This window comes from Salarias fasciatus, chromosome 13 (genome assembly GCF_902148845.1).
Source record: "Salarias fasciatus chromosome 13, fSalaFa1.1, whole genome shotgun sequence".
Lineage (NCBI taxonomy): Eukaryota > Metazoa > Chordata > Actinopteri > Blenniiformes > Blenniidae > Salarias > Salarias fasciatus.
This window is the reverse complement of record NC_043757.1, coordinates 18,518,773-18,528,246: the sequence shown is the minus strand read 5'-3', so window position 1 is coordinate 18,528,246 and position 9,474 is coordinate 18,518,773. Positions and strand designations below refer to the sequence as shown.

Here is a 9,474-nt window from a genome sequence, read left to right as displayed (position 1 = left end):
TCAAGACTGCAGTGGTTTCAAGTAATACAAATCAGATGACTTTCAGGAATCTCATTTTTAAAAGCTTGTATAATAAAAACACTCAGTGCTCCCAATGAACCTCTGAATTGGCCACTAAATAGAATGAGTCACCCAGCTGTGACTGTAGTGCCAATCACAGCCCGACTCCACAAGCCAGCAGCAGTTACAGGTCTGATGTAAACATTTCAAAAAGCTGTGCTAAACTGAGGAATCGCTTTAGGTCAAATTGATCAGAATGACCCTCTGATGACTCAGGGCTGCATTTCAGTCTGTGTATTGTTTGATCGGAGCAGCAAAGTTGAAAACATTTCATTCTACACATATGGTGTTAATAATGAATGTTTTGGTGGCAAACCAAGAAACTAAGTGTACTGAAAATAAGCCCGTTATGATCAGTCCTGAGCACTGCCAATTTCCAAAGCCTGTTTAAATTCAGACTTGGAGAGATACGCTGCCACACCTCTCAGCTTTCCTCTTCACGATGAACAGACGGGAGCTCAGCAAAATGCAATATATATCTTTAAAAAAAGGAAAGGAATAATACACCCAAGTGTCATTTTTCCAAGTTTTCTCCAAACTTTATTTGATGACAATATACAAGAACATCTTGAGCACGAGGATCCTCCCAGGTCGTCCGGGCTCACTGTTGGAGAGACAAGAAGTCAGTACAAGAACTACTTTAAATTTCAACACAAAAAACATTATTAAGTATACAAGGTTTGAGTGCAAAAAAATGCTATTAGATACATAATTCTAGTAGATATTGGCATGAAAATTTTTTAACTCAACATTATACTCTGAAAAACTGTTGAATCTGTTTAAATTGACACACTGGCAGGCTTTTAGTTCATCTGTCCCACACACAGCACACAACACACATCACCGAGATCCACATGCTACACTCTGCTTCTATCAACTACAGATCAAGACAGTCAAAGCTCTTATGTCTGTTCAAATAGAAGTCAGAGGAGACAAAGCCTAAAAGATACACTCGACACAGCAAGGGACGACAGTACAAAGGACTGAGGAAAGAGGGGGAAACCCATTAGCCAAGAGTTTGAACCAACAAGGTAAAGGGAGGGGAGGCTATAAAGGGGACTGCAGGGGGAAGGTGGGGCGTGACATGCATGGCACAGCTCAGCTCTGTCAGCTTATGATGTGCAACACAATGGCACACCATGCTTGTTCTGCTGTTATACCTGCAAACTGACACTTCACTTCTGCAAAAGAAATCCAAGGGAAGCAAAATCAACAAAAGATGAAATTAAAAAAAATTAACATGTTGGAAATTGAAACATGGGATAGAAAAGATCTCTGAATGGACTTGCAAAGGTTATATTCAAGGCATCTGGAGTCAGGCCAGTAAAATAGTGAGGCAGACACAGCTGAAAGTGTCACCTTTTACAGTAGTTGTTACACATGCAGCTACTGGTAATAAAATCAGGTTTTGCTTCATAATTCAGAGATCTATTCTATGTGACTTAAAGCCAATGACTGGTGGGAAACAGGAGCATGAAGGGGTTCAATGGAAAACTACACCCTCACTCATTAGTAAAATAGTAATGTGACTTATTCCTGGATAACCACACATTGTGATTAGATCTCCCACACAGGGGTCAGAAACAGTTTACAGCAGTACTCATTAGTACCAAGAAGGGATGGAAAGGTAAGTTTGAGACTAACCACAGTGGATGCATCATGTACATCCAAAGGGAGAAGTATTAATGCCCTGGCTTTCATGGACAGGTGGGGGTGTAAAGACAGCAGTTAGCTATTGTCTATCACTCCTGGATTATTCTACACGCTGCAGTTAGTCTACTTAGGACCAGATTTACCTTCTACAGTTTCCGAAGAAAATTTGATAGGATTGGAAAGATGAGAAAGGGAATGAACACAGTAAGAAAATTGTGAAAAACAAAGATTAGCAGGGGACAAAAAGAATGCGAGTAATGAAAATCCACAAAATAAAGATTTCATAGCTCCTTCCTTCGTTTTCCTGTTGCGTTTACTTAAAACAGAAAGCATTAATGAACTGCATTTTTCATGATTTGACAAGAATATTTTTTTTTCTTTTCACAAAACTTATTCAAGAAGAACACTTTACCTTTTTGCCAGCAGCGCCAACACTGGCTTTCTTGATGCCTCGTACTTTCTTCATTCTGTTCTTGCGTTCCTTGCGCTGTTTCCTTGAGGTCTTCTTCTTCTCGTAGAGACCGTGCTGAAGGACACAAAGTGAAACATTGATTAGCTCTTATGAATAACGGTCATGTTTTCTTGAGAACCATGTTGGGTCGAAGAGAGCAGACAAACTTTTTTCTCAAATTAATCAAGTTGTTTCAACTGCATCGATAAAAAGCAAACTATCGCTAAAATTGTTAAAACAACTTCCCCCTTTCTACTTGCCAGCTATATGTAAATCATACCAGTGCCTCTCTGTACCATCACATCTCATGATTCTACCTGCATTCTAACCTCTATGATTCAGACACTGCTTTCCGGTATGAAAGACATTTCAAGTCCTGACAAACTTTAAAATTCAAAAGTCTTCTGAAATACCCCCAAATTACTTCTAAACAGACCCAACAATTCCAAACAACAGCATTATCGACTGATGATTTTTGATGAAAAGTGCAGCATAACAAACATTTGGACAACACACGATCTACAGAGAACATTACCAACTAATAAGCAATGTATGACAAGTGACATTGCAAACAAAATGACAAGATGATTTGCAATCTAATCTGATTGATATTACACAATCTCTGCGTTGATTCATGCAACTGCATTTATAACTGGTAAAAACTCACCCTGGCCAGTCTGTGCTTGGGCTCGTTCTTCTTAGCATAGTCTAGAGAGTCGTACACCATGGCAAAGCCTGTTGTCTTGCCGCCACCAAACTGAGTCCTGAAGCCAAAGACGAAAACAACATCGGGAGTAGTCTTGTACATCTTGGCAAGCTTCTCCCTGATTTCAGTCTTGGGGACTGTGGCCTTGCCAGGATGAAGGACATCAACGACCTGACAGACAAAACAGACTACAGGTTAATGACTTGTTTCACACAAACTGATACAGATGTAGAGCATGTGGCGAATACTTACCATCTGCTTCCTCTGAAGCAGCCTGTTCGTCATGAACTTGCGTGTCCGGACTGTTACCGTGTCATTCTGGAGATATTAGAGAGAAAGAGGTCTTAATCAGTGGGATGTATGAATGTGAGATTACAGTCCCTTCTGTGCCAGGGGCCTCATCACAATGCTACATACAATGCTATCGCTAGCCTCAGACACCCGGAACCTCTACATTTAACACTATGAGCGGAATATACTTTGTCTTCGGGAAAATTTTGAGAATAAACGGGTGTGCGGAGTTGGATTATCGTTTATTAAAACTAAACAAAACCACGGGGCAAATACTAATGTGACACGTCCGGGAAGGCATCCATGGAGGGAGCAATTGTGTGGTACTGCTACTTTTCCACTTATTTCTTTACAAGTGACACTAATATCAACGTTTTATGAAGAAGCAGGGAATCTTTGTTAAATACTGTGATAGAAACGTGTGTTGATGAAAGGATGGCCACGATGGAGGGCTGATTTTAATCGTAGTTTTCGCTCCATAACTCACCATCTTGGACCGGCCTCGCTCGGGGACGTAGAAAAGGAGGAAGGACCGGTAGGGGGCCGGGTTAATGCCTGAGGAAAATTCAGCGGGCTGATACTTTTACTGCCTGATCAAAAATACATATTTACTCAACAAAACAAATAAAAACTACATTTACGGAACATAGGATAAAATTCATACATGGATTCACTATACAAATTAATTACAAAAATGAATCCACGAAAAAATATGACAAGTACACGTGGAGCCTATACAGGAAGTACATGGGCTGAAAAATGGGCCCTATGGATTTGTGCTCAGGTTTCATAACTAAAGTAAAATAAGCTAAATATACTTATTAATGTCTTTGGAGAAATTCCTTTTTTTGTCGCATTTATCCATTCTACTTCCAGGATGCCATTTGGCAGCCACATTAGGGCAATCTATGCACAAGTTGGAGTCATGAGACTTAGGGAGCAACAGCACTGATTTGTCCACTGTGGGATTCAAGTTTGTGAACTTCTAATCCCAGCCACCACTGTCACAACAATAATGGTCCCACACCAAACGTCCATGTGGGCTTTATGCGGAATTACACCTTGTGCTTGTTGGGTCCCTACTTGAGCTACATGCGCAAGGTCCACCTCAGATTTACCTCAGACTTTCTCATATTGCTTGACCTGGTGGGTCCATCGAGTATTTACCCACATTCAACCCAAATATTGGTAACCCTTTTGTGTACAATCTTGAATCCATCTATTCGCCTAAATGGTAATAACTGTATTTGCCCAAGTCTTACCCATATTCAACCTATATATGGGTAATCTTCTGGATACAAAGTAGAACCAATGTAGTGAGCAGATATGGGTTTGATCGTGTTTTCTCACATATTACCTATTTAGTCAACCCATATAGTACCTTTATGAGCTGCCCTTTCTGAATCCATAAACATTCCCCATTATTGACTAGACTAGGATTCATTAGGAAAGTCCATGGTGAACTCATTAGGGGCCATCTCAGCTTAACAAGTTGAGTCCAATGTAGGCTCATTTTTTGCTCATGCCCTCTAAGTAGCCAAGTAACCCAGTTAAAACACATGGCACCCACATATGCATGTTGGTTGGATACGGTAACAAGAAGTGGGAAATATGTGTCATCCAAAAAATATACAACCTAATAAGCAAGTTATGGGAAATCTTTAATGCTCTCTGAAATAGCAAAGAAGAAAAAATAGAAAAAACACCTGCTTTCAGAAAGTGTAAATAAAAAGTCTCAAAAGTCTCATGACACACTTAAAAATCTGACATGATATTGAAAACAAAGAGAACAAGAAATATGGAAAATTCATTCTGAAGCTGTAGAGATGAAGTAACTCAAGTTGAATGTGAACAGCTGTACAACTATGATGCATGAATCGTTCTCATTTTGTAGAAGTTCAATTATTAACCGTTAGAAGTAAAATGAGGGCGCGTTTATTTTAGAACACTTGATTTTTTTGTCTCAACAAAATTCACTGAAAATTTTGGAGTTTTAATGATCAAAGTTACCTGAAGAAAGATTACTTGTGTTTTATTTCACTTCTACTGAAGCAAATTAATGATTAAAAGTTTTATTTGAGTTATTATTTTTAAATGTTTTTTGTTAAACTAGGCATTCATCGTCAGCTCAGGGGCTAATTGCATACCATGATCAATTTCCCATCACCCCACAGTCTCTGTAATCGTAGTGTAATGAAATCTACAAAATTTGACCCATCAGTAGTATTGATCTCCAAATATTGACATGTAAAATACCCATACCTGTATACAAGGAAAGATGTTTTATATTTCACCAGAAGATGGCAGCAGACCTAAGGCTGCACTCTGACTGCTTGAACCTTGCCTGACCTTTTTTAAAGCCAATTTCAAAAGAGGGACTGTAACTGAAAAATGTTGAATGAGTTACAACAGTTTCTACTGTTGTGTGTCACGCTGACGTAAGATGGCTCAGTCAGGTGTGTGCGGTACATCATTTCTCTCTTGGGGGGGGAAATCGGTCAATTCATGGGAAAAAAGGGGACAACCGCTGCTACAACTATGTGAGGCTGGCTAATTTTTAGCTGACAACACTGCATGTGAACACACGAGCCTCCAGGGGCAAATGCTGTGGGGAGCCAGTTGTATTCACACATCAAAGCCTTTTGGGACCAAGCTGCAACTTTTCCACCTGTCTCCACGCAACCAACACTGTGCGTTTCCCAGCACTGCAGGAAATGAAGACCAGTTTTCCACAGAACTAAATCAGTGTGCTACAAGGCAGTATGCAGCTTCCGTCTCATCTCTGGGAGAAGGTTTAATAACAGTTTTGTGATTTTGCAGCTTGTGAAAGGGAGATCACATTTTTTTTCTTCTAATTAATTTAAGCAAGTACTTAGTGAGAACAAGTCTAATTGACGTCTTGTCCGTCTATCTTGATAGTTTCATATTTCAATCAGACACCAATAAAACCTGTAAGCCCATGCTAAATTAATACCAGCTCAGCCCATAGATTTTGCATGCCTGTTATATGGCTTGTTATTGTGTGAATGACGGACACTCATAAATTAGACTTTTTCACCTTATTACACACACAAAGCTGCCATTCTTTATCCCATGAACGGTGAACTTTGACAACATGAAAGGCCATCACACTGCAAAATCTTAGAATGTAGGGAGTATCCTGGTGAGGCTAACCATCTGAAAAGATGAGAGATTATTACTGGTATGTTGATGAATGCAATGTAATGTTGGAAGCACACTGTTCAGTTTTTTGTTTTGTTTTGTTTTTTTTTCGTTAAAAGAAAATAACTTGAAAATCCTGAATCATTTTCCCTCATTTTATGATTATGCAGCAAGCAGGGTTGGTCTAACATGTAAATCCCCAATAAAATATATCCACAATTGCAGTTATAATATGACAAAATGTTAAAAAGTTCAAGAAGCCATGGTATGTTCTGATCTATAACATGATAGCATTTAGTGAAATATGTGGCCACACGACTCTAGCCACCAACAGCCAGTGCAATATACACAGAGTATCGGAGGTGTGGACTCGAGTGATGACTTTTGACTTGACTTGATTTTTTTTTTTTAAAGACTTGCAACTCGACTTGGACTTGAACAGCAATTACTTGTGACTTCACTTGGATTTGAGCCATTTGACTCTCAATGACTTGCTGCTTTCACTCAGCGCAGAAATCGAAAAAAGTGAAAAAACACTGAACTCTCCCTCTTAGATCTGTGTGTGATATGCGTGTGCATGCAGAAGTGACAGGCACAGCATCCTATCAAATCAAATGAAATAACTCAAATGAAATTCAGTATATGTTGTTTGAACTGATATCAACCGACGAAGAAGATTAGATTTTTTTTTTTTTCAAAATGTCACGTTCGTGTACACATATTGCCAGATATACAAAAAACGAATTGCAGTGTACAAAACATGCTGGACGAAGATCACAGATGGAAAGGCAACAACTTCCAACGTCGTCAGACATCTGAAGTTGCACAAAATTTGGTACGTTGAGCTGATGATCTAAGGCTACATTATCCTATCTCCTAGTTACTATGCTAACATCCTGAGGAGTTTTGTGCCAGGACTGGTAAAATGAGGGAGAATGCCTCATTTATTTTATAGTACTTTCTATTTTATATTACCCTCTTCTTTATATGTCTGGGCCTCAAGTAAAGAAATTCATATCAGGTCATGCACTTGCTGGTATGAAAATAAAAGTCAGTTACAATTGTAAAATAATATTTTAAAAATGCTAATTTATTTGGTTACATGTTTTCAGAGAAAAGAGAAGAAAACGTGCATATAAATTACAAATATTGTATGAGACATGATACAGTACGTTAAACAATAACACAGTATAGTGTTCACAACATTTACTTTACATTAAACCGACAATTAAACCCCACTGCCCACCTCGAGGGGCGGTGGGGGTTTAAGCAGCCGCTGGATGTCCATCACCAGCCGATGGATATTAAACACCTCTGCAGCAACATGGAGCTCCTGATAGGAGTATTCAACTGGCTTATGAAGAAAAGAGGAAAAAAAAGTCCTGACTGGAAACTCAGGCCTGTGATTCTCCTCCAGATCTTTAAACTGCTGGTATGATCCCACCATCACTGAGCCTCTGGACTCACTCGAGAGGAATTCTTCTCGGTCATTACTTCACTTTTAAAAGGCTCAGAGGAGGCAGAACGTTCGCATGAACACAGTATTTCAACTGTTTGTTTTCCAGTACAGTCCAATGCTTTGTGTTTGACACAATAAACTGCAAATAAAAGCAAGTCCTGGTAATTATTACACTGACATTCTTTATAGAAGACATGAAGTCAATTCATGCTGCAGATGGTCTTCATACATCACAGTTTCAAAATGTAATGGTATTGGTGAATTAAGTGTCACTTCCAAAAACAGTCTGGGGAAGATGTTGAATTATCTCCTCCTCTCAGAGATGCCCTGTGGACCATCTTTTAAAAACAGTTCTTTCCTGAATTTTTTGTGCTTTCAATTTGAGATATATGAGAAACTTTCATGTATGTACTCTTGAAATACTGTAACTCAAGCCTACATAATTAGTTTTTGCTAACGTTTGATTCATAATCACAAATACCACAGTAATTTATACTGAACTAATATTAGTTTTATTGCAAAAACATCAAATTTTTGCTAAATTTACAGTAAAAAGCTCTTGTTGTCAAGATTTGCTGGATGCTTGAGTCCATCAGCTGAAAGTGTCATAAATATATGATGAATGCCGACCATCCTCTTCATCAGATGCTATAAACAAAGCGTGACTGCAATAATTCTTAAATCTAACATTTGGAAGCAGTGACACATGAGCACTCCTCAGAAAATGGAAACCATGACCTTTACTGAGCAACCTTTAGGGTCACCTCTCTTTCCTGGGGAACCTATCAAGACGTAGTCCTGCAGAATTTGGCTGTGGCGCTTCTGACTGCGCAGTGCTGACATGTCTGTGCTTTGCCAATAGTTCCTGCTATTAGCAGATCAATACCATCCAACCTCTGATTCTGATCAGACAGCGGTAGCTGCTGGAGAAGGTGCGTCGTGCGCGGTCCCAGGACCCAGACCAGCCGGGGGAGGCGGAGGCCCACCATGGTCGTCTATGGCGGATGTGATTCCTCCTGTGAAAGCTGTATGAAGCTGGTGCTTCTCGACTCCTCCACTTGCGCTCCATTTATTTTTTACTTAATCTGCTTCTTTCAGTGTGAGACGAGCGTCATTTTCCCGCTACCCAGTTTTCAGCCCAAACTCAGCGTAACCCGGCCATCTCAGTCTCAAAAACCAGCCCAAAGTACGCCCAGTTGAGTTGGACTGTCCTTCTTGTGAAAGCAGGAATAGCCAGCTGAGTTCTCCATGGGGTGGCGTTGACCGCGATGAGGAAGCCGCGGTCAGCCAACTCAGCGCGGCGACATTTCAGGCCCAATCCTTTCTCAAATGAATTCGTGCATCCGACAACCACACATATTACTATCACCTTAAAAAAAAGGTGTTTCATTCACGATACATGGAAAACAAATCCTCCGGTATCTCGCTTAGCTGCACTGTTCACACCGCTTTTAGCCTACCGCAAGTTTCCAAAAAGCACGTGATCACAGCCTGTCAGGTCAGGCCGACATCTAAAAAAAAAACTTACAAAAATATACAGATGTGGATAAAATTGTTGGTACCCTTCATTTAACAAAAGAAAAATTCACACTGGTCAGAGAAACAATTTGAATCTGACAAAAGTAGTAAAAAATTAAAATTTCATGAAATTTAACCAATGAAAGTCAGACATTGCTTTTCGACCATGCTTCA

General features: G+C 39.7%; 1 protein-coding gene across 4 annotated transcripts; it reads right to left on the bottom strand.

The window, feature by feature from the left end:
- Positions 1-572: 572 nt before the first annotated feature.
- Positions 573-3,726, bottom strand: rps24 (ribosomal protein S24). Of its 4 annotated transcripts, XM_030106263.1 has the most exons (7): positions 3,649-3,726; positions 3,123-3,188; positions 2,832-3,041; positions 2,126-2,239; positions 1,857-1,859; positions 1,221-1,241; positions 573-664 (listed from the first exon to the last, which is right to left on the bottom strand). In XM_030106263.1, exons 1-6 carry the CDS (start codon positions 3,649-3,651, stop codon positions 1,236-1,238), a joined length of 402 nt encoding a protein of 133 aa, XP_029962123.1. In that variant the 5' UTR covers positions 3,652-3,726; the 3' UTR covers positions 573-664; positions 1,221-1,235. The 4 variants fall into 4 exon arrangements, with proteins under 4 accessions (XP_029962123.1, XP_029962125.1, XP_029962126.1 ...); XM_030106265.1 differs by lacking the exon at positions 1,857-1,859; XM_030106264.1 differs by lacking the exon at positions 1,221-1,241 and having other exon boundaries at positions 586-664.
- Between the last annotated feature and the right edge of the window lie 5,748 nt (positions 3,727-9,474).

Excerpts from the sequence above, each read along its gene's own strand:
- rps24 (XM_030106263.1), bottom strand. Across the intron at positions 3,042-3,122 it reads TGCTTCAGAGGAAGCAGATG|GTCGTTGATGTCCTTCATCC; the intron begins GTAAGTATTCGC and ends TTTGTCTGTCAG. Across the intron at positions 2,240-2,831 it reads CCAAGCACAGACTGGCCAGG|CACGGTCTCTACGAGAAGAA; the intron begins GTGAGTTTTTAC and ends TGTGTCCTTCAG.